Source organism: Fringilla coelebs (assembly GCF_963513975.1).
Source record: "Fringilla coelebs genome assembly, chromosome: 2".
Lineage (NCBI taxonomy): Eukaryota > Metazoa > Chordata > Aves > Passeriformes > Fringillidae > Fringilla > Fringilla coelebs.
The window spans coordinates 96,024,365-96,049,312 of record NC_140029.1 but is presented as its reverse complement, the minus strand read 5'-3'; the positions used below and the strand labels follow the sequence as shown (position 1 = coordinate 96,049,312).

General features: G+C 41.7%; 2 protein-coding genes across 3 annotated transcripts; both read left to right on the top strand.

Annotated features, from left to right (window-relative positions):
- Positions 1-887: 887 nt before the first annotated feature.
- On the top strand, positions 888-10,586 carry TIPRL (TOR signaling pathway regulator). Of its 2 annotated transcripts, none has more exons than XM_084226162.1 (7): positions 888-1,125; positions 3,496-3,675; positions 4,500-4,599; positions 5,707-5,838; positions 6,254-6,349; positions 7,024-7,086; positions 7,775-10,586. In XM_084226162.1, exons 1-7 carry the CDS (start codon positions 1,025-1,027, stop codon positions 7,922-7,924), a joined length of 822 nt encoding a protein of 273 aa, XP_084082288.1. In that variant the 5' UTR covers positions 888-1,024; the 3' UTR covers positions 7,925-10,586. The 2 variants fall into 2 exon arrangements, with proteins under 2 accessions (XP_084082288.1, XP_084082289.1); XM_084226163.1 differs by having other exon boundaries at positions 7,762-7,933.
- A 516-nt stretch (positions 10,587-11,102) lies between these two features.
- Positions 11,103-21,054, top strand: SFT2D2 (SFT2 domain containing 2). The gene is made up of 8 exons (XM_084227085.1): positions 11,103-11,204; positions 11,504-11,590; positions 11,908-11,993; positions 13,087-13,168; positions 15,228-15,263; positions 15,393-15,451; positions 16,161-16,190; positions 16,803-21,054. The coding sequence occupies exons 1-8, from the start codon at positions 11,142-11,144 to the stop codon at positions 16,840-16,842; spliced, it is 483 nt and encodes a 160-aa protein (XP_084083211.1). The 5' UTR covers positions 11,103-11,141; the 3' UTR covers positions 16,843-21,054.
- The last annotated feature ends 3,894 nt before the right edge of the window (positions 21,055-24,948 follow it).

The window sequence follows — 24,948 nt, the reverse complement described above, 5'->3', positions numbered from 1 at the left end:
TCATTGTTTTGCATTCTTTTATAGAGGAAGAGAAATTTGATAGACTGTTAGTTTGTCCAGTGTCATTGGAGAGGTGGCACTGTCACCCTCCAATCCACCGTCACTTTTGGAAAACTATAAATGTTGGAGTCAGAAAATAAACTTCTCTTTTTCTCTTCACCTTGAGAACAGCGGTGTGTGCTTGTGTTCTTTCATGTCCTTTAGTGACAGACCCCCTTCCTCAGCCATCTGCCCCGCCATATCACCTCACAGAATCACAGACTGGGTAGGCAGAAGGGGGCACAATGGGCCATCTGGTCTGACCATCCCGCTCAAGCAGGGTCATCCCAGAGCACATGGCACACGGTTGTGTCTAGACAGGTCTGGAATATCGCCAGTGGTGGAGGCATCACAACCTCTCTGGGCAACTTGTTCCAGTGCTCGGACACTGCACAGTAAAGAAGTTCTTCCTCGTGTTCAGGTGGAGCGTCTGTGCATCAGTTTCTGCCTGCTGCCTCTTGTCCCATTGCTTGGCACCACCCAGAAGAGCCTGGATCCATACTCTTGGAATCCCCTCTTTAGATATTTGTACACATTGATGAGGGCCCTTCTCAGCCACCTCTTCTCGAGGCTGAACAGGCCCAGCTTCCTCAGTCCTTCCACGTAACGAAGCTCAGTCACTTAAATAATTTTCGCTGCTCTCCGCTAGACCCGCTCCAGGAGCTCTGTCTCTCCTGTCCTGGAAAGAACACTCCAGATGTGGGCTCACTAGAGCTGAGCAGAAGGGCAGGATGCTCCTCCTCGCCCTGCTGGCAACGCTTCTTCCCGATGCATCCCAGGATTCCGCCGCCGCCGCCGCCGCCGGGGCTCCGCGCCGCGCGGCCCTGGAAGCGGAAACGCCACGGGGCGGCGGTTCCGGGGGCGCTGCCGTGAGTGCCGTGAGTGCCGTGCGGGAGGAGACGGGAGGAGACGGGAGTAGAGGGGCTCCGCCACCTCCGCCCCTTCCGCTGCCGCCTGCCTTCTGCTCGGCAGAGAGGAGGCCGCCATGCACCCCGTTTTCCAGAGCAGCCGGCGCGACTTCACCTTCGGGCCGTGGAAGCTGAGCGCCGCCCGGACGCACATCATGAAGTCGGCGCAGGCCGAGAGGTGGGGCGGGCTCCGGGCCGGGGGCGCAGGGGGACACCGCACAGCACGGTGTCCCATCGGCTCGGGGAGCCACCGCGGGGCTGCGGCCTCAGCCGCCACAGCCAGGGGCTGGGGGCATCGGATGGCCTTGCGAAGGAAACGCGCGGCGTTCCCGGGGTGGGGGAGACGCGGTTCGGTCCCCGGGGTTGTTTCTCCTCTTCAAGCTTGATTCTCCGGCTGGAGAACTCGGGCGATTTGGGTTACAGGTAATTTCCAAAATTTTTTTTAGTGATTGCAGACGGCCGCCTACAAGACAGATAAAGAAGGACTTTTTACAAGCGCATGTAGTATGGGGAAAAGGGGGAATGGATTCGAGCTGAAAGAGAGGAGATTTAGATTGGACCCTAGGAAAGAAATTCCTGACTGTGAGGGTGGTGAGTCGCTGGAACTTGCCTAGATAAACTGTGGATACCCCATCCCTGGGGATGTCCCAGGCCGGGTTGTATGGAGCTTTGGGCAACCTGGTCTGGTGGAGGTGTCCTTTCCCATGGCAGAGAGGTTGGACTTGACCTTTAGGTTTCTTCCATCTCAAACCATTCTGATTGTATGATTATAATGGTTTTGGATTTCTGGATCTCTGTGAACTGAGACCCACTAATCAGAAGCCTGATTTTTAAAATTACTTTTGAAAAAGAATATTTTTAACGTCTCATACCATGTCTCAGTAATAGCTATTTTAAGATAGTGGTTTTCATTAAAAATCTATAATTCACTCTCTTCTTGTAGGATTTTCTAATCCAGTGAAATCATTGGAGGAAATGTTCCTGTATTGGCATCAAGTATTTAAGTCAGATTTGCTAATGTGGAACTGGAGAGTTCAGCTGTGCCATAACTGACCTTAAAGACAGATGGATTTGGCAGATATTTCTTGGTTTCATTTTCTGGAATAAATTTCAGTACACATAGGAATCTCATTAGTCTTGTTAAATGTACTTTCATTTATCTTGCTTTTTTACCTTTTTTGAGGCTAATAAGACATTCTTTGGGAGGAAATGGCTGCTTATGGCTGGGATGGGTGCACTGTTTTCTGGGTAAAACATTGTTTGGATGGCTGAGCTCAAAGAATGATGGTGAATGGTGTTACATCCTGCTGGTTGCCCATCAACAGTGGTGTTCCCTAGGGCTCAGTATTGGGGCCAGTCCTCCTCAGTATCTTTATTGATAGTCTGGACAAGGTGATTGAGTGCACCCTCAGTAAGTTCACAAATGACCCCAAGCCAGATGGAACTGTTGATTTACTGGAGGGTTGGAAGGCTCAGCAGACAGATCTGGACAGGGTGGATCAATGACCTGAGGCCAGTTGTAGGCGGTGCAACAAGGTCACAGAGACCCATTTTGTCTTTTTTATTGCTTGGGGAACATTATTAGTATCTGTAGGAATTTTATTTCTGGCAAATATATATTGCAAAAATCCCTCAGCAACCTGTGTGGAAAGGTGAAGGATTAAATGTGCCATAGCCAAGAACTCTTTTCTATGCAGGGCTTGGGTTTTGCAGGTCAAGGATTCCTACACTTGATGAAATGGAAAAGTTCATAATGTTATTCTACCTTCTTTGGGAAAAACACAGGATCTTACTTTCCCGGTCTGTGAATTTACTATTTTTATTTTAGTTAGGTTGACACGCTTCTTTTGTATTCAGGGTTACAGAAATAACCACTTTTGTTCAGGAATGCCTTCTTACCAATGTGAACATTATGATGAGGACACTCTTCTTCCTCCCCTCACTCAAATAGGGGTATTTCCTAAAGCTTTCTCCTCTCCAGATGTCAGATATTCCTTTTTGATCTTGGGAAGTCGGGTTGGTGAGGAGGAAAAGTTTAGGAAGTGTGCCAGTATGTGTCTTCTACCAGCAGAGTACAGTAGTGTCTTCTGCACTTTTTATATACTCTGCCAGGGTTGTCTTAAGCATCTTTTTTCTAGGCTTCTAAATTTGGAGGTATGGACCATTGCAGTGAATTCAAACTTGCTTATGATGAGTCCTTGTTCCTAAAAGTTTCTTTGAGCACCTGAAGTTGGTCCTCTGACCATCGAGAGATTTGCTAGCACAGATGGAAAATAGCTTCTACGTGTTTCTCAGATACTCTTGATTCCTCATGTGTGAGAATTTTGTGTAAACCTGATGGTGAAGGTGGTGAAGGAATGTTTTAAGAGTACTTTTTTTGGTGGAAAAGTCACTTCAGATCAATGAGTCTGCATTTCGGGTGAAATGTTTAACCTGGCGATGTGTCTTCTAAGTTATTATGGTCTAAAGAATCCTTGTTTCCAAAACAAGGACTGCTTTCACTGAGCTGTGGTCAGCTGACTGATGCCTCTTTTATTTTTCTCTGCAGGTTGGCTGATGAATTACACATGCCTTCCCTGCCGGAGATGATGTTTGGAGACAATGTCCTAAGAATACAGCATGACCATGGGTTTGGAATTGAGTTCAATGCTACAGATGCTTTAAAATGTGTCAATAATTGTCAAGGTATGATCAAAGTCGCTTGTGCAGAGGAGTGGCAAGAGAGCAGGTACAGTATTTTATCACCAGTGGGCAAGTACTGGTGTGTTGTATATGAAACTGTCATACAGTGGTTAAAGGAACAAACTGAACTCTTGAGGACCACATTGCATTTGATTCTCCCTGGATACAGTATGTGATCACAGAGTTCACTTTGCTTTTCTTTTCTGTCATCATCCTTTCTGTTAAATTGGGTCAGCTGTATTTTTCAGTTGTGTCATGGTTTTCTTAAAGTAAATGTCAAGTTTAAGATGACTTAAGGCTGTTTCTGTTTATTCAAACTCACAGAGCCTCGAGCATTACAAGAATGTATTGTGTGGTGTTGCAAAGTGCTGTACATTTTCAAAATCTTAGCCTTAGGAATAAAGCAGAGCAGTTACCATGCATGAGAACTAATTATGATGGTTAGTATTTACCAGATTGGATTTAGTTGTAGAGCATCTGGAAATGAAGCACAGAAACAAAGCAAAGTTATGAAAACTAAGCTAAATTGCAGTGCTGATGATTGCTGTGTGTTGTCAAGAGATCACGTTCTGCCTACTTAAAGAACCATTGATCTTGAAATACAAATTTTTCAGCAGTATTGCATGAGAATCTTTGAGTCATAGAACTAAGATAGATTGAGAAATTTCATAATTGTTTTCAAAGTTATTATGGAAACACATGTGAAACCATGATTAAATCTTGACATTGTGATTGCAGCTCAGACAATTCTGCTGTTTTTCATTAGGAGCAGTGTCGGAATTCTAATGCACAGTCTTATGTGAGGTTGTCATTTTTTGAGAATTGCTATAAAGCAATTACTACACAGCTGTTTTCTCTTTCACTGTTGAGGAGTGAGACTGAGCACAGTAAGGAAGTTGTCAAGCCATATGACTGGACTTATACAACAGATTACAAAGGAACTTTGCTGGGAGACGCTGCAACATTAAAGGTAATAATTTTCTTCTTGTTAATTGCTGACTGCATCTTGCTTCAGCTAAATTTTTTTGAAGCTGTCATTTACCTTTCAGTAGCCTTCTTTAAAATCTTTTGTGCTTTGTAATTTCTGATTTCAAAGTGTAATTTGGGCTTCTCATATGTCTCAGCTCATGATTTTATCCTAATCAAATCATGGCTTATTTTAATAACGAGGGTGGGTGGTGTCTTAAAGCATTTTAGGATTAAAGCACATGGGAGGCTTCAGCTCTTGCTGGGGGCCGCTCTGGAGCCCCAAGCTGCTCACCTACAGCAGAACTATCAGCTATGTCATTCTGTAGTGCCTTCATGCTCTGCTGCTTGCATGTTTGTCTGCTTTCTGACCTGGCTGCTTTCAATGGCCTGATGTTTTTCTGCAACAGCAGCTCAGTAATTCCTCATATTTAAACTCACAGGCCCTCCCATGTCTTTACTTTTGTGAAAATAAGACTGAAGTTCCCAGCTTCTGTTTACTGCATACAGGTTGCTTGCTACTAAGCAGATAATCTGTATTAATTCACTAGAACTGCTTTAGTTAGAGATCATTTGAGTTGTGCTGGTATTAAAAGTACAGCATAGAAATAAACAATGTTAGTCCATCGTATTTGGACACCAAAAGTGTCTGTGGAGACCATGAGATGGAAAACATACAGGTATTTGATTTCTGTGGAAAGGCTTTCATAGAATAATTTTCAAGGTATGTTGTGGGCTAGGGGTGCTAAATGTACAGAAATCTGTTTATAAACCTGAACTTCTCATAAGTGTGTTAAACACAAGACATCTTTAAATGTTTTGAAAGAAAGCAGAATTGTTTGCAGCTGAAACCCTACTGAGCCTGGTACCCAGACAGAAGTTTAGTCAGAATTTTCTACTCTTAGTTTTTGTTTTTGCTTGATATTACTTCCAAGAAGAAACTCTTGGAAACTTTGATTTTAATTTTTTGTGTTAGAAATTTGGGGTGTCTTAAGCTTAGTGCCCGAGAAGTTTTTCCTTTTTAAAACTGTGGAATTCAAAATATCAGGACAAACTTTATGTACTTTGGCAAAAAATTAATGTGCTAACTGCTCTTAATATTTTTCTCTAGGTTGTTCCTACAACAGAACACATAAATACAGAGAAATTGAAAGCCAGGGAACAAATTATGTTCTTTGAAGAAGTACTCCTGTTTGAAGATGAACTCCATGATCATGGAGTATCAAGTTTGAGTGTGAAAGTAGTGAGTATTGGGAGGTGTATAAAAGATACCTGGGGACTCAGTTGGCTGATTAATGCAAAACACAGCTGCTTTTTGCATGTTGTTCCTTCTGGGATTTAAACTTTAAAGCACAAAGTTCTTCATCCTTGCTCTTAGAAATATGATCTTAGTGGAAGTCATGTTGTCTTGAAATCTCTGTCATCTGTCATTTGTTCCAGGGGACGATCTTTTCCCTCCTGCGTCCTGCCTAATAGTCCTTTGAGATACTGTCTGCCCCGCTGGCCAGTCATAGCTGTAGTAAATCAACCGCCCAAACTTTGACTTCATTCTTGAAAACTTCTCATATTGTCTTACATTGTGAATATCTGATGTAGACAAGTACATGCTTAAAGTAAGCCTTTGTAAGGTGCTGAATAGGCCATCTTTATTTTTGCAGAGAGTTATGCCCTCCAGCTTTTTTGTGCTGCTGAGGTTCTTTTTGCGAGTGGATGGGGTACTCATCAGGATGAATGATACAAGGCTTCATCATGAGGTAAACCCTTACTTTCCATCATGAATTACTTTACAGAGGTTCCCTTGCCATTTTACTTCCAGTGACCCAGTGATATTCCTCTAATTTAATACTGATGCTTGAGGGCACAAAAACTTCCGAGTGTACTTTATTATTGTGGTTGTGCTGAGCTAGCAACCAAGTGCTGAATGCCCTGTGTATGAGCAGAGTAGGCTACCCCTCATGTGATGTAATCATTTAAATACATTTGACAGACACAGAGAAGGAAGTACAAGAGGAAAAATAGGCAGCAGTAAAGAGTTCAATACTGTCTTGTCTTCAAGTAGGTTATCTTTGTCTTACCTAATAGAGTTAGACAGCAAGTGTAACTAGCAAATAACTATCCATAGTACATTGAGTTCTGGTATCTCACAAAATATACAGGATGTAAAGATTTGGGTTTTGGTAATTCTGTGTAGATGTGTGGGAGTTTTAGCTGAGTAAAAATGAACAAGCACATTCATAGAATTTTTTTTTAATATGCACACAGGTGGTTTTTGGAAAAAAACAACATTGTTGTGATCTGTCTTCATGAATTTGAATGTACATTTTTGCTATGTGAAAATTCGTGGTCAGCCGATTTCCAATGCTTCTTAAATTAAATGTATTTAAAATGCTTGTTTTACTGATACTGGATGATTGCTTTTTTCCATTAGGCTGACAAGACCTATATGTTGCGAGAATACACATCCAGGGAAAGCAAAATATCAAGTCTAAAGGTATTGCATTTTTAAAACTTTGATTCTTTTCCTTCTGTCTGCTTTTTAGTTTTATGGTCAGCGTAGAAAATACTGTGTCTCTTAAATCCTTCTTTGTTTGGTTTGGAATTAATACAGAAGAAAGTTCTTTCTGCTTATGCAGCTTTTTTTTGGTGATTTTCGAGCCGATTTACATTTTGTAAATGCTCACATCACATGACAGGGTATGGGATTAGGTCACTTTTTCTACTATTGAGTTAATAAAATGTTTTATTATTTTATTTTTTCATAGAGCTGTTCAGCTGTAAAATCAGGTACTCCATGTCCCATGATGTCAAATTTCATGTGTTAAATTTGTGTGCTTCCAAGCCGTATTAGGGGTTAAGATGTGTTTGGTAATAGACTCTTTCAGTTTTTTTCAAATATTTGAGGTTAATAGGCCACCTTAAAACTCTAGTTTTAAGGCTCAGAATAATCTGTGGTACATTTGGAGTTGCAGCTGTTGATTTTTATTCATGACAAATGCCTGAACTTTCATTTTATTGTATCTTTCCTCCTCCCTTACTTTTCGTTTGCCTCTAAAAAGTTTGCCTGGAGTGGTGTTTACATCCAGTGAATTATAAGTTGTCTGTAATAGTTTGGGATTGGAATACTTTTCCTTATCCCCTCTTTTCTTTCACTCATTTCATGTAAAAGTTTTGCTTTTTAGAACGTTCCACCTTCCCTGTTCACGGAACCTAATGAGATCTCGCAGTATCTACCCATAAAGGAGACAATCTGTGAAAAACTAGAATTCCCAGAGAAGCTGGAGCCTAAACCAGACGCATCACTGGAAACCACATGTGCTAAGTCTAAATAAATGTGACTTTATAAGGACTTGAAGTATACTGGAGATTATGTGATCGCAGTTGTTGGCATGGGGGGTGTTTCACTACTAGTGGAATGAAGAATTTGGCTAATTTTTCGTTAGCCTTGAGAGAAAACATTTCAAGCAGGTTTTGCTAATGCTGTTTTTTGTTTAGATTTTTTTTTAACCTGTTTTTGGTGTTGATGATAGACTGGTGGTGAGTTACAGTTTTCAACAGCATCGGAGAAATGACTGTTGGGAGTCTGGGTTCTGTGTAGTTCACCAAGCAGGCAGAAGTATTGTCTGGACCCCCGTCCGCTTAAAATTCTATGAAGATTTTGTTATTGCTGCTTCAGATACGATGAAACTACCAGAGTTGTAAAACTGGCATGATTTTATTTTTATTGAGAAATAATCCACAGTAAAAAAAAAAAAAAAAAAATTCCTCTGCATTTATTTTAATCTGTCTGTCCTAAACTACCCATTTTGCTTGGCTTCCTCTACTGGTAACCAACAAAGTTACTTCTTGTAGTTTCTGATCCAGAGTCTCACCTAAGAATATTCATTTCATCTGAGGTAGGTTTAAGTGTAGGGAAAAAAGTATAATTGTTTGAGACTGTATAAAGGTAAAAATTATTTGGGAAGCATTAACTCCAGAGCAGGAGAGCTGGAGGTTAACAGAGAGCCACTCTAAGTCTCTTCACAAATGCTGGTTTAATCTAGTGTCAGCTGGAGTTCTGTGGGCAGTCCTGGGACTCTCTGGGCAGTTCTGGGACTCTCACTTGAGGTCCCTGTGCTGCTCCAGTAATGTACGCTGCTGGAAAGGCATTGCCCTGCACTGGCCCACATGGGACAGTTCTACTGCCCTGACAGCCAAGTTGCAAAAATGCATTGACACTTAAGGCTGGGTAAGTCTGATCCCTAAAGGATGCTGGTATTTGCAGTTTGAGAAATGAGATCCTTTATGGCCTTAGAAGGATGCTAACATGCATTCCAGATGTATAATTTTGGTTTATTTTAAAATTCTTCTAAGTTCTAGTATTAATAGAAGTGTGGTCACTTGTATAGTCATGGTTTCAACACTGTAGATGAAACTGAATACTTGTATTGCTTTTGGAAATTGTGCAGTATACTACTGGTTTGGCCTAAGAACGGGACAGCTACGCAGGCCTGTCTGGGTTTGCTGCTGACGCTCAGTGGAGGAAGCATGTAACTGCAGTGAAAAGCAGGGCCCGTGGTGCAAGGTGCTTGCCGATAAGAGCACGGACGCATTCTGATGTCCTGGGGTTTTTGTTTAAAAATCTTCATATTCTACACCGCATGGCTTACTAGAAGCAACCCACCACAAAACCTCGTATTTAATAATATATTTTGTGAAGTTTTCATGTAGAGAAGACCCTGAGGTTTTTATTGGGGAGGAAAAGTGTACTGCCATCTAAGTAACTGTTTCCTTATTAAACAGAAATAACACACTGATTTCACTTTTATTTGAGGGTCTAGTGAATTCTACAGCAGGTGGAAAGGCAGGAACTAACTACAGTTTTTCCTGTGTCACTGATTTACTCTAACCCTGGGGTAGATATTTTTCTCTGCCTCCATTCCCTGTACGTAAAAATGAGAGTTAATATATGCCTACCTCACAGAGAGACTGAGGATTAGTTTGTACAAAGTTATTGATTAGAATATCTTTTTTCTGAATGCACCTTCAGCCTTATCTTCGGAATCCTTTGGAAAGGATTACTGCAAAAAATTATCTATAAGATGAATGAAGAGAACTGAAACAGTTTCTGAAAGAAGTTGTCAGCTGTGATAATTACCAGATAATTATCAGACATGATCTGGGTGAATGAATTTATGGCCACTTTGAAATAGAAGCAAGGTCCTCTATGTTCCCCATTACAGTCCTAAATTCTATTGGCATTTTTTCATCTTCTTGCCCTTGTTTCCTAAACATTTTAGTGTCAGGATGAAGAAAAGGACTGCAAATGGATGCAGCACTGAAGAGATTAAAATCCATTTAGTAATAGGAGATTATTTGGGTCCACTCCAGTGTTAGAGGGAAGTGAGGAAAGAGTGAAAAGGAAAGGAATGACAAATGGGGGTGAAGAGTTTTGACTGGTAGTAGCAAATCATGGCACTTACTCTAAGCATATTTTAGTATACATGCCTTAGAACTTATAAAAACACTTTTACAGCTGGTATGACTGGGAGCAGAGCTCATGTAGTGCTGGCATGAAAGAAACTATTTCTGCATTTGTTAATTCATACTGTGATTTGAGCTTGGTCAGTGACGCTAACATTAAACTCCTTTGGTCTAAAATAGAGTGTGGGGGGGAAAGCCACAGAGTGGGGAGGGAGCAGTGGAAAGGGCACTCTGCATGATTAGCTTATACTGTGTGTTTTCTCTTGTCCATCATACATCCTAATTTGTGACCTGTTGGTAAAGTTTTATGGCATTGACTTGTATCCTGACTATAGATACATGCTCTCCATCTATTCTAAAGGGTGTTGTGCATTTCAGTGGTGTTGGGGAAATCACAAGAACACCTTTAGGAAGTTACAACAAGTTCAAAATTGGAGCGCTTTGTGACTTTCTTACACCACACAGATTACCAAGAAGCAGTGGTATAAACTGGTGTACAGCAAGTGCTCTGACACAATTTTTCCACAGAAAAGTACCACTTTGAATAAATAACTTTAGGGGGGGAGGGAGTGGGATGGTTCTCTGGCTGTTTTGTGTCGAGTTTTATGTGGCAGTTTATATTGTTCCTTGTATGTTGCTAAATAAAACGTACCAAACATTTTGCATTTCTGTTTTTAACTGAGCAAAAGAAACTGAAATAGCTACTTGTGATGCTGAATTTTGGCTGCTAGTAGGACTTTGCATCCACACAGCTTTGTCTGGCAGGAGACTGCTAGGCTCGTTATGAAAATAAAGTGAGCGGGAGAAGAGCCACAGTCGTGGAATTAAAATGAAACGTCACTGACTATGAAATAAGTTTTGCTACTGCCAAGGGATGGATTGGAAAGTGCCGGGAGGCGATAGGCTCCAACACATCCGGACTACATTCCCCGGCAGTCTTCGCGCCGCCCCGCCGGCCTTCCCCTACCTGCGGCGTGCAGGTGGGCGCGGTGGCTGCCGGGGCTGGTAGTCTCTGGGGAGGGGAGGGAAGGGCAGGGCAGTGCAGGGCATTCCGGCCAGCCGGCCGGGCGGGCGGTGCGCGGAGCCATGGACAAGCTGAAGCGGGTGCTGAGCGGCCGCGACGCGGAGGAGCCGAGCGGCCTGGCCGAGGTAGCGCTGCCGCCCCGCTACCGGGTGGGGGGACCCGGCCGCCCGTGCCCGGTGTGCTCGGCGCGGCGGCGGAACAGCCGCCGCCGAGAAGGCGCCGGTGGTGCGGGCGGGCGGTCCCGCGTGTGCTCCGCCGCCGCTGACCCGCGGGTCCCGGAGCCGCGGCATGGCCCGGAGCCGCGGGACCCCCGGGAGGGTGCCTGAACAGGGCAGGCAGCGCCCGAGAGGAAGTTTTCGCGCTCGGTAGGAGGCAAGAGCTATAAGTAAAGAAGTTGTGCTTTTGTTTTTCTCCTCGTTTCCAGGTTATCGATGCAACTTCCTTAGGGTGGGGCACCCGAGTGAAAGGTTTCATTGCGTGTTTTGCGATCGGATGCCTGTGCTCGATCTTGGTAAGGACTTTTTGCCAGATCTCCCCAGTATATGAGTTTCAGGAGCCCAGATAATTACAGCCTCCCTCTGTGCTGCTGCTTGGTTTTTCCGAGTCTCTGTGGAGACCTTTGACTCGGTTCCAGTTAGATGCAATACACTGACTCTTAACAAGAGTGCCAATAAACGCGATTTACTTTCGTATGCGTAATTCTGCAGTTTGACTTGAAGTTTTCTTAACAGTTCTTTCGTGACGTGACACTTCTTGGATAGATACGTTTGTTTCAATTTAAAACCTGTTAATTTCCCCCTCCCCCTTTCTCTAAATGTTCCTTTTTAGGGTAGTTGTCTGCTGTGGATACCAAAGAAAGGGCTGGTACTCTTTGCTGTGTTTTATACCCTGGGGAATATTGCATCCATTGGGAGGTAACCATCTTTATATATAATTTCCCTAATACAGATGACAAACAAAAGCAGAATGATAGTGCATGAGTGGCAGAAGCTGTTGCATTTGTGAGAGATTTCCTTTTGTAGATGATTTTCTTGTTAAATTCTACAGAACAGCATTTCCCCGGTCGTGCCCTGAAATGCTAAAGAAAATTTTAATTTTTTAAATTGTTATTAGTAATTCATCCAAGGTGAAAGTTGCTCATCAGTAAACAGGAATCATACTCATGCTGTAAGCATTAAGGGTTTTGATTTGTTGATTCCTCCTCCTCCAGATAAAAATAATTCTTTGCCATTTGCATTTGGCAGTGTTCTGTTTGTTTTGGTGAGTTTGTTTGGGGCAGTCTGTCTGTCAGAGCAAGCATATGTAGTAAGACTTCCTGGCCTTCGAGGTTCCTGAAGCAAAGCCCTGCATGCTCTGTGACAAGCCCAGCTTTCTGTGGTTGTGGAAATTTAGCGTGATGCAAGAAAGCATAAATGATGGAATTGGAAGAAATATGCTAGTGAGGCAGAATAATATAGTATATGAGGCAGAAATATCACTTCAGATAAAACTTTCACCTTGTGTAATGCATCCAGTATCCATCACCAGGGCCCTAAATGATCCCTTATCAGGGACCTGGTAAGGGATCACAGAATGGGTGCCGGCATGAAAACAGCCTTTTATGTAGAGGAATTGAGCTGGATTACCTGGCAATCCATGCAGAGCCTCTGTGGATGGTGTTCTTGAAAAGCAGATTTAAAAAGCATTTTTGAAAAGCAGGTTAGAAAAGCATCTGTCAAGGGTGATCTGATTGGAGCTGACCTTGGCCTGTGCTTCTAACTTGATAGTTCTGCTCTACTACTGTTAATTTTAACTGAACAGGTGTGAATAAAATTGTAAATACCTTGCACAAAGAAAGGGGGGAATGGATTTTGTCTCGTTGTATAATCCCATTTCATTTGTTTTGCTGCACCGATTGCCATAACAACACAGTGTACTGATGCCCCTATGGCAGCAGACAGTTTAATCTTACCGAGTTTCACTTTTGCCTTTCTCATTTCCGTGTTCATCTCGACTTGTTTTTCATAGCACCATGTTTCTTATGGGACCAATGAAACAATTGAAGCGGATGTTTGAGCCTACGCGTTTAATCGCTACTATTGTTATGCTAGTAAGTATCCAAGGAGTCGCTTTTAACTCATACAAACCTGGCAACAATTTTCATTGTGAAGTCCTTTCATATCCACGGATCCAACTATGGCTCAGGATGTGCCTGGGGGTGTTTTTTTGGTTCGTGGGTTTTTTGTCTTTTCTTAAATTGTTGAACGCTGCACATCTCTAGTGGAAGGGTTAGTGTGGCAGCAGAAAAGCAGCTCTCTGTTAGGCAAGACTGAGCTGAAGCCAGCTTGTTTAGCTAAATGAGCATTAAGGGTCTGTGGCTGGTGCGTGTGAACCATGCATGTGCTTTGTTAGGGTGCTTGAGGTCACAACATCATATTTGTGTGTGCTCTAAGAAGTGAATGATGGGAAATGAATTTCTTTTAAGTTGCCCTATGGATGTTGCTAGATATTTTATTTTGCATGATTTTGTCTTTTTATATTGGGTCTGATTGGCTTGAAGGAGCTGTGTAGGTATTTCTACCTTGATAAAATCATCTCTTTGTAACAAAGCAGCTGGGGAAACTGTGCCTTGGTAACCTTGTATTAGATCTTCCCAGCTGGCTGATAGCTTCAGGTTTTGAAACTTGTATGACAGAATGAAATTGCAATTTCAACATTCAGTGGAGTCACCCTTGGGATTATACTGTTTTCAGAAGATGGAAGTTATAGCAAAACTTGTGTTGTGTGTGTTTCTGTGTCTGAAAGTTGCTGATAAGTTTTAGACTGACTCTTCTTGAAAGTACACAGATTTATTTTTTTCATCTCTGCAATTTTCCTGTTTGCTTCTGACAAGTCAAAAAGTTGAAAGGTGGTTTAACTTGCATGAAACGCCCATTTTCAGTCTGAATGTTTTCAGAGTGCTTGCTTGTGTCAGCGCTTCCCAATTTCTCTTTACACATCCAGAGATGCTGCAGAGCTTGAGAAATTGACTGTGTATGCTCGCAGATCCAAGCACAAAGCTACTGTGTGGTGTGTGTGTGTTTTGTATGCATTCAGGATGCCTGGAGTCAGGAGAATTCCTGGAATGTTGTTCACTGGGATAAAGCCAGTCATTAGATGTATGGTACAGTATATATTTAGACCAATATACAAATCACCACCTTAAAACTAATGCAAGAACTGCGTTTATTGTCAGTACTGGTTGAGCTCAAGTGTATGATTTCATTGGCAATGCATGTCTTAGTGTCCGAATATGCAGTACTATATGGGTTTTTTTTTTTCTTTGTAGCAGAAAGATGCACATTACAATCTCTAGTAGCACAATGATGCATGTGTATCTAAAGGCTGTTAGATGCTGATGAAAGAAGATGAATTATCAGCATCTATCACAGATAAATGAGCTGTCATATCTTAAATTGAAAATGAAAACTTATAGGAGGTGTCTGTAAACTAAGGGTTAAAGCAGAAGATGATCCTACTACTCCCCAAGATTTTACCTGTAGTAAAGAAAGACAGAGTGTAACTCTGAAAACAGAAAAAGTGCTGGTTTGAATGACTGTGCCTTACGTCAATACGTACACAGGAGAGCTACTAAGCAATTGTCCGAAGTTCTTGAAAGTGAGGCATGGTTTTAATTGGTGAGCTTTTAAGTAATGATATAACTTCAATGCTGTGGTAGCCATGTAATCATCAGGAACTGTGGAGAAGCAGAAAGACTAAGAGTGGTAACTGAAAAGTATTTGAAAAGTCTTACTTACACAAAATGATGACATGTGGTGTGTCCCTGTGACAACAAGAAGTGTGTGGGACGGAGTAGGGACCTGCAAAAGAGCTTCAGGAACCTCTTCCTCTTGCTCCTTTGCAGTCATAAAATAATTTAAATAATTTTCTGGAGATACCACCCTGATATTTCCTGATTGCTTTAATTCACTTCAGAAATCTAATAGTGAGAGCATTTTAAATACAAGAAACTTTTATATATGGGGAACTCTTATGATGCAGAATTGAATAAAACTGTGAAATGATGTAATTAATTTTTGTCTCTGTGAAGGACCTCATTACAGTGTTGCAATATTTATAGAAACTAGAGTTGTTTCTATTTTTAATTAAAATTGTTTGTTTTCTTCTAGTTGTGCCTCATACTAACACTGTGTTCTGCTTTCTGGGTGAGTACTGGAGTCCTGTATGTATATATAACTGGAGTTAATGGAACTGGAGTATATCTTAAAAGTAAGATTCTTACACTGTTGTCTCTGCTGTGGTTCTTTCCCCCTCCCCTCTCCTCTCCCCTCCAGTGGCGTAAGGCAGGACTCGCGCTGCTTTTCTGCATCTTACAGTTTTTTGCCATGGCATGGTGAGTGATTTCCCCCTACACACTCCACTTTCTGTTGCACCTGACACCAGTAGCTGAATTGTGAGTGAATTTTGACATTGCGTTAGGTGGAAGGAAAATTTTTACCTTGCCAATCCCTTAGACTCAAGACATGGCATCAGTGAGGAGCTGACCTGTTCACACTTCTTGGTCTCTCACACCACTACAGAGGCTGTGGAGACAGAGCTCAGGGCTCCATTTCTAAAGGAACTCCCTTTGATTTCTCTGAGCTTGAACTGAGCTTGTTTTTTTCTTTCCCTTTTTAATCACTACTATCTGCTTACACTCTCCTGTATTTTTCTCATTCAGAGACCCAGTTATGCCAATCAAACTGTCAGTGTTCTTGTTAACAAATGGTCTGTGCGAGGTCGCCAAAGGAGTGCACAAACTGATACAGACACCTAGCCAGCCCTCAACGCTAATCTTGCCTACCTGTTGGTGTTGGAGCATGAAGAATACCGGATGCAGGAGAGCTCCAATGCTTTCACAACATCCCCCTCTATTTTGTCCTAGTGTTTCATACCCTGGCTGGGCTAAGATGGCTTGCAAGGATACTCCTTCCTGTTACTCACAAACTCAGAGCTTCATTTTGGTTATGTAACTTGCAGTTTAGAATATCAGAGGGGTTGTTCTTATTTGTGATTCTAATAAAATCGACATGAAAAGTAACTTTCAAAATCATTCTTCTTAGGTACAGCATTTCCTTCATACCATATGCAAGGTAAGTTTCTCTACTGTCTTACTCTTTGTCATTTTGAGGTTTAGTCATACAGAAGATTAGCTAAGAGAAGCATTGTCATGTGTCATGGCTTTAGAAGGTTTTCCATGGTGTAGGAAATACAAGTAGTTACATCTGAAAATGAAATAAGCATTTTCTCTAGTGGGAGTACACAAATGGAGAAAATGAGAGGGCTTCCCATAGGGATATGTAAGCTTGCTGACCAAATGCTGAGCATAAGGCTTACCTTTGGAATGCCTGAATATTGGCCCAAACTGCTACAAGACAAGTGTATTCTTCTGTGTCCCTTTTGTCCTGTTCCCCCCATGAGCACTGTTCTGTATGAGCACAGTTGTGTCTCCTGCCCCGCGCTTCTGCAGTGCCCTGCTCAGTGCAGCCTTGCAGGTGTCACTTCCACAGCAGGTGGGCACTGAGCAGACCTGCTTGTCTCTAAGGCGTTTGTGTAGTCATGCAAATCATGTTAATGCAATTAATACACAGTCAGCTGATCTCTACAGTCCTCAGTGTCAGCGGGATAGCAGCATGGATTGACTCTTGTCAAATCATGTAACTCAGGCGACTCTGATTCTCTTTTTTTCTTTCTCCTGCCTGTAGGGATGCTGTGAAGAAATGTGTTTCAGTCTGTCTGTCCTAACAGGAATACTGGATGTCTCACAAAGTTATAGGAACTGTGTTGGATCACTGTGCTGTGTAGTTTCCTGCTTCTGTCTTGAACACCTGCCTTTCAGCTGTTTGTTAGAAGCTCCTTGTGTTACACCCAGTGTCTGCAGTTGCTTGGGTTTGTAAGCAATGGTGTCTGTGGGTCAGCGGCTTATGATCAAATGACATCAAATGGCAGAAGAACTGGGCAGAGGTCCACAATTTTTTATGGTGATTCTTGCATAAATTCATGTATTCGGTTTTGCAAAAGTTTCAAAGTAATGTGTGAAATCTGTAAAGTGAAGACCTTGACTCTGGTAGGACTGTGCCAGTTCTAGAGTTGAAACAACTTGGGATTTTTTAAAATAGCCTTATATCACTTAATCTTTGCACTGTTTGCCTTAGATAATGGAATATTGGTATTCTTTCTTTTCCTGTCTCTCTTGAAAGATTTTAGGTTTATGAGACTTCTAAAAGATGTAATTCTAAAGCCAAAAATGGTTTGGGCTAACCATGAAATGTTTGCATCTTTAATGAAATATTTAATTCTCAGTCCATACTGATAGTCTTTCCTTAAAATACATGAAAGGGACATTTTCATCTGAAAAATCTTGTTCCTATTGGAAAAGCACTTGTAAAATAAGGTGCATTAATGTTTTCAGCTACCAGGAACCTGAGTTCTTTTCCTTGCTCATGGTTGCAAGGTAGGAAGCTGATGTTTTTCACATGAAGTGAGGTGCTTCTCTTCTCCTCCAGCTGTAGCATAAGAGCAATGCAAAGGGCATGGTAGGCAAGCAATAAAATAATTTATGTATGTCCTTTCTCAAAGGACAAGCTGTCATAAGGTAGACGTGGGCTATTGTTTTTAAGCAGCCTGGGTCAGGGAGAAGACATTTGCTTCTGAGCTTGTGAATAAGTTACAACTCTTTGTTTCTTTGTAAGTGGAATCAGTTTTCTTTCTGCTAAAACTCTTGCACACACCAGTGAACTTCTCTGCATGGAGGAGAAAGCACAATATTCTGTTGCCCGTGGTAGCAAGGAAGGCATGAACAGTCCTTCTGCCAGCTCCAAACAAGTGCTGAGTGTTCTGTATCCAAATTCCAAGGCCACTCTGTTTTCTTCATCTTCTGAGCTACATATAATCATTTACTCCCACAGCATTGCAGTGGTCAGTGTAATATCTGAGTACAGATTGCTGCTTCTGCTGTGTGAGATAATGCTTGCCTACTTTCCCCTTTCCTCTTACCAAACTGTCTTGCTGCAGCCAGTGTTTAAGGTTATGGTTTTCCAGTGCGCTAGTGGGAGCTGAAACATCTCTTCCTCAATCTGCTAAGAGTTTAGTTGTTTAAGAGCATTGTGTTTGCATGGCAAGTGTATCCCTGACTTGTACCAGAAAGACTTTAATGTAGGAAAAATCTGGATCTACTTGGCTGTGAAGTATAAGCTCACAGTGAAGGCAAATAGTTCTGTGGCTTCCAGAAAGTTACTAAGAAATTAATTAATCCAAAATCTTAAATTTAAGTGTCCTTCTGATAATTTATAAAGGTCAGTACCACCCACCTGTAAGGATCCTATAAAAAAAATAAATTTAACATTCCCTTTGTAGATGTATGAAAGAAAGATTCTGACAAGCGTTCTGTGGATTCCAGGTGCCAGAATACTGTTGTAAAGGCATTTGAATGGAAAATGCCACCTTGGAAAGACAGCACTGATGCTGGGATGAAACAGTTATGCAGATTCAAGTACTGCGTCCTGGTGCTTTTTTTACCTCCCAGGATTTAAAAGTTAGTGTTGAAATAAATATGTTGACTATTACTCTTCTTGAAAGGATGATTTGGTTAAATTCCCTAGAGAGACTGGGAATTAAAGGAAACTGATCCTTCTCTTCCCTGGCTGATCTAAGACAAGTGTCTAAACTGATGTGTGTCTTTTTTTATCAGGGACTAAGTTCAAAACCTAATTTACATCAGTCAAAGGACTTATTCCAGTCTTTTCTTAGGACTTTGATAATGTTTACAAAATTCCTTTTGTAGAAGGGAAATTGAAATGCAACCCTAATGCCTTTTACATTCCAATATTCCTTTAATTTTAGTATCTTTGAATGTCCCTGGAAAAAGCTACAAGCACAGTATCCATTGTTTCTCTTTCCCCTCTCCAACTAAGTTACATTACCTCCTATCGTCATTCCAGGTTCATCAGCCACGGTAACAGAATTCGACTTTTGGTATTCTTTGTTTGATTCCTTCAGATTAGGAGGAGTACATGCCTTTTTCTTATTCCTTGGCTAGCTTGGGCAGGGTTCTGGTAAGCCTGACTCTCTGGCAGTTCTTCTGGAAGAACAGTACAATTGGGTATGGTGAATATTAGTTTTCAAACGTGCACTAGTTCTAGCTAACTAGAACCTTTTAGCTGGCTCTTGTGAACACAGCCAATTAGAAGTAGGAAATTTAGGAAAGTGCCAGTAGATAGTACATAAATGGATTTTTGTCCTTTCCCCCTCTCCTCTCAGTTTAAAACTGTAATTCCAGCTTCACAGCCTTTTATTCAGGAAGAGAGAAGACCTAATCTTCATTTGACTGCACAGCACATGAGGCTAAGCAATTGTGCCCTTACAGGAAGGGAAGATGGCGAGGACACAAGGATCACAAGAGTGCCACTGGGGTTAATGTTGCCCTTTGGTGTTGTATTCTGTTCCTGGGGACATCAGACAGTAGGAGAGACTTGCCGCATTCTTACCAATATGTGAAACATACTCAGGGTTTGTTGCTTCATCTACAAGCAGTTTTTATTTAAAATAGCTCTCCCAGAACAAAACTCATTAGATTCTTACTCACTTTTAAATAGTTGTAGTGAGACTGTTGACAAGTTTATCAGCAAAAGAAATTTCCCCTTTACTGAAGTACTTTATTTCATATGATTTTTACATAACTGGGGGAGTAAACTATATAAATATCCCCCCTTGAGTAGTTTTCAGTCTGAATTAGATTATATCATTATACCTTTTTTTTGGTCATTAAACCTACTTTGTGTTTAGTTTTGGTATCATCAGCTTTAGTTATCTGTTTGGCAGAAAGCATGGTGGGTATTTCTGAAGCTTTCCATCTCACTGTCCTTGAGGGCAGGAATGTTTGTTGTGTGCACTCTACTGTGAAAAGAGAGCTTCTGGTTGGAATTACAAAGCTCCTTCCTTCCCAAAGTCCTTGCTCAGTTGCCTACAGCACTTAACTCAAGGTGACTTCCCCAAGGAAACTTCTTTGATGTTGGGTGCCCATCTCAGTAGGATTTGGTGTTGTAACAGAAAGTGCTTTTTGCTCAGCCTGTTGACCAATTTGTCCACTTTTTTCACTTTTTGCTGTACAGATAACAACCTCAACCAAGCAGCCTTAGCATACAGTTCTAGCAGGAAATTTGTATATCCTGGATCAGCTGACTTTCCAGCTATATTAAAAAGGGAAATAGGGAGGTTGGCAGTCATCTGTTCCCAAAGTACTGAGACTCTGTACATTGAAATATGGGATTTTTTTTTTCACTACTTCAACATTTTGCTCTGTTTCATGTGATGAAGTCCATTATGAATACCGGTACTATCTGAAATGGTTCAACACTGATGATATGAACAATTTAATCTCATTTAGTATTTATAGTGATAAGATTGTTCATGAGCTGTTACGAAAACCAAGGAAGAATTTTCTGCCACAAGTTGAAATTCTTTTCAGAAACCGTGTTTTTAAAAGGAAAGTGTGTTGGGGTCTATGTGTGCCTCCAGCTTCCTAAAAACAGTTCTTCCTTCATATTGGTACTTAATCATGTTCATGAAAGTGAGATCACTGTGCTATTTGTAAACTGAGGTGGAGGAGGATGTTTAAACACGTTTGTCTTAAATACTGATGTTTACAACCATAGCAAATGATGACCATTTTGGAGGGAAAGCACACAAATGGCTTATTGTCTTAAAACCATGTGCCTCACTGTAATGTGACTAAATTTTTTATCAACTGTGGAATTGTTTTGTAAAATAAAAACCAAACTCAGAAAAATTCTCTGCAATGTTTTATACGGTTACTGGTTGTGTTTCCTGATGTGCTTTTTCTATGTATTTACACTCTTTGATTTCTACTTTGATAAACCTTTTTTTTCTGACTTACAACTTTCTGTGTAATGAAGTGAAACCCTTACAAGTGCTGTTTATTTCCTTCAATAAAGTTATCACTGCATTAAATTAATTGTTTTTACAGGTAATGTTCTTAATGTTCTTATGGCCTTGTAAACAATGCTGATTCTCCAGGTGATGCTGAAATTGCTGTGGGTAGTTTGTTGCCTTTTGTTTGTGGGTTTGGTTTTTTAAAATTATTGTCTTGTCCTCACTTCCTTTCATGTGCACACAACTTGTACTGCTGGGGGGGAGTTTTTGTGTCATCAGTGTTTTGCAGCAGCTTCACCCAGCAGTTGCAGGCACCTAGACAACTGGTTGGCATGAGTGGAGTTGTTAAGGTGAGGATGATATTTTTATTATTTAATATTTATTTACCTTAAGAGTCAACCTAGGTATGCCAACAAGCTATCCTTAGTCCACGCTACAGAGGAAATAATGTCTGGTGCTATTCTGTCAGCAAAGACAACAGGAAGCAACACACCTCCAAATTAAATATGCTCTGAGTGCTGATGCACACTCAATAATATGTAAATGAAGTAAAATATCAATGATTTATGAAGTTGTGTTAAAAATAATTAGAGGCAATTATTTTATTTTTCTTAGCTTTCAAAGAGCTGGTCTGTTTAAATGTGTGCCTACTATGTCGTGGTTTAATATTCTTTGGCAGCATATCAAGACTGTGTGTCCATCAGGCTCTTCAGGGTATGTTACACTGTCTCCAACTGACAGGCAGGTGGGTTTTTTTCCCTGTCTGCAAGGGTGGTGGTGAGACTTGGATAAGTTTTGCTGTGGGAGCTGTGGGAGACTGTGTTAAGTTTTCAATTAGATTTTTTTCTTTGTTTTAGTTGACTGTTCTGCTAAGCAAGCTCTGTCTCACAGCTGACTGAACTGAAATTTCTGTCCTACAGGAAACTCCAAAGTTGCGTTTGGAATACAAGCAGCAGCTTGTCTTTGGTAGTATAGAAACCATGGGGTTTGCCTTTTATCTTTTTGAAAAGGTTAGAGTGTCCCAGGAATGTCAGGAAAGCTGGATTCATCTCTGTCATATCAAGGCAACTGCAATTTCTCATAGGGCAATAAATCCTTTCTGTGTCTCTAGTAGCTTAGAGGTATCTTGCTTGCCTAACTCAACCTCCTGCATAACAACAAAGCCGTTGAACTTAGCCGCTTCATTGTCATGCTGAGGGCTTAATACTTGAATGATTTAAAAAAAAAAAGTGAAATCTTCATTTGAAATCCATAGACATCGATCAGCTGCCCTAAACGCGTTCTGTTGATGAATTTGCACTTTAGAAATGCTCCGAAAGGGTTTGTCAGTTGTGCTACAGCATCTAGTCCCTGAATCCCATTACCTTGCAAAGTCACCAGCATTCAAATTCAGTTACAAGGCTCTTGGAAACCTGCTGTAATATCTGCCCCTTTCCCTTCTCCTTCCTCAAGGTCTGATTTGCAAGAAAAGGTATTTAATGGATGTGAGCCATTCAAAGGTGGGAGTTGACAGTTATTTTCCATCCCTTGCTTGTAACCTTTCCTGTTGAGCTCAGCCTTGCAATATGTGTGGGGGTACAGGCTTGTAACTGCCCAGCCATGAAGTGCTGGGGATTCCTAAAGGGAAAAAAAATTCTGGTTTTCTCACTTTTCAGAAGAAAGCTGCTGGTGAATTAGAGATGGAATAGTCTATCTAAGCTGCCAATCTTTGGGATTGCTATTTTAAGTTAGCCTGGTTGAAACCCTTTTAAGTTTCTCTTGCGTTCCCTTGTGACATCTCTAAGAGAATTTATTCCCAAGAATTCGTGCTTCAAAACCTCTGTGAGAATAAGTGTGGAGTAACATGGGTGTAGTGTAAAAATGGTACAATGAAAGTGTCACCTGGTCAGTGTGATTGCAGCTCTGAGGGGCTGTCATGCCCTAAAAGCTGGGGAAATACTGAAAGCTGGAGGGGAGCTTTGTACCGGGCACTTGGTGACACAGGACAAAGGTGAACAGCTTCCTACTGCAAGAGGGGAGGTTTAGATTAAGGGTTAGGAAGAAATCCTTTACTGTAAGAGTAGTGAGGCACAGGAACAGATTGCCCAGAGATGCTCTTGATGCCCCATCCCTGGAAGTGTTCAAGGCCAGGCTAGACGGGGATCTGAGCAACCTGGTCTAGCGGAAGATATTCCTGCCCATGGCAGGGGGCTGGAGATGATCTTCAAAGTCCCTTCCAACCCAAACCTATTCTATGATGCAATATGTGATGTGAAAAGAAAACATTTTAAAATGGGCATGTGCTCCTGCAGTTTCTGTTTGTGTGTAACAGGATGTGTCAGGCTCATCACTTTTGAGACACTCAATTGCTTCAACCAAGTTATAAAGCAGAAAGCTTTAACCTACACATCCAGGTCAAAAGTGCGTGTTTGATTTGCCCAATAAACACTGAATGTATTACTTTCATTCTGAACTGTTGTAAGTGGAACTTAAAGCTTTGCTTAGAATCTCTTACTTTTTAAATTATTTTCTAATCTTAAACATGGGAACAGTAATAGTTTCTTCCTCTAGCTGATAGTTCATATCTTAAGACATCACTGAACATCTTCAAATAAAAAAAAAAAACAAATTAGAAAAAAGTATAATTATTGTTTAAAGGAAAAAATGCTGCATTTATCACCAGCCTGACTATATATATTTGGTTTGCTGTTAATGTTTTGGTGAGGGGGCTACAGGGGTGGCTTCCCTGGAAAGCTGCCATAAGCTTCCCATCCATTGATAGCTTCATGGTTAAGATGAGCCCACTGCTGGCCAAGGCTGAGCCCACCAGCAACAGCGGTGGCACCTCTAGGGTAACATATTTGAGGAGGAAAAACCCTTACACTAATGTAGCCAAAGAGATGGGAAAGAATTTGTGAGAGAAAAAGCACTACAGACACCAATGTCAGTGGAGAAGGAGGGGCAGGAGGTGCTCCAGGTACCAGAGCAGAGATTCCCCTGCAGTCCGCGGTGCTGACCATGGTGAAGCAGCTGTGCCCCTGCAGCCCATGGAGGTGCATGGGGATGCAGAGATCCACCCACCAGAGCAGATGGATGCCCATAGGAGGCTGTGATTTGTGGGAAGCCCAAGCTGGAGCTAACTCCTGGGCAGAGGAGCCCGCACTGGAGCAGGTTTGCTGGCAGGACTTGTGACCCTGCAGAGAACCCACACTGCCGCAGCCTGTTCCTGAAGGATTGCACCCCATGGAAGTGACCCATACTAGAGCACTATGTGAAAAATTGAAGGCTGTGGGGAAGGACTGATGGAGAAGTTCATGGAGGACTGTTTTCCATAGGAGGAATCCTATGCTGGAGCAGGGGAGGAGTGTGAGGAGCCCTTCCCCTGAGAAGGTCACTGACAGGGAGAGGAAAGAGAAAACCAGGAGGAAAGTTAGCCCTGGGAATAAATGAGGGGTGGAGGGAAGGTGTTTTAACATTTGGGTTTATTTCTTATTAGCTTACTCAGTTTTGATTGGTAATAAATTAAACTCATTTCCCCAAGTCAAGCCTGTTTTGCCCATGATGGTAACTGGTGAGTGACCTCTCCCTACCCTTATTTCAACCCATGAGCCTTTTGTAATATTTTCTCTGTCCCTGCTGAGGAGGACAGAGGATGGGAGAGACAGAGCAGTACCCACTCTTTGGTGGGTACCTGGCACCCATCCAGGGTCAACCCATCACACTACATTAGGTTTTTTCCTTGGGTTTGTTTTTTTTTTTCCTTCTTCTTTCTCTTTTTAAAAAGCATGGAAAGTCTTCCCTGCTCTCTGGGCTCAGAATTAATCTCAGTATAATCTCAGTTAAAACACCAGACAGGGAGGTACCAAAGAAGCTGCCCGCCTTTCTGCTAGAAACATACCCGGGGGAAGTTACTGAAACTGTGCCCTCACCCCTACATTAATGAAAAGGCTAATCTTCTTAAAGTCTCCTCTAGCCTGGCAA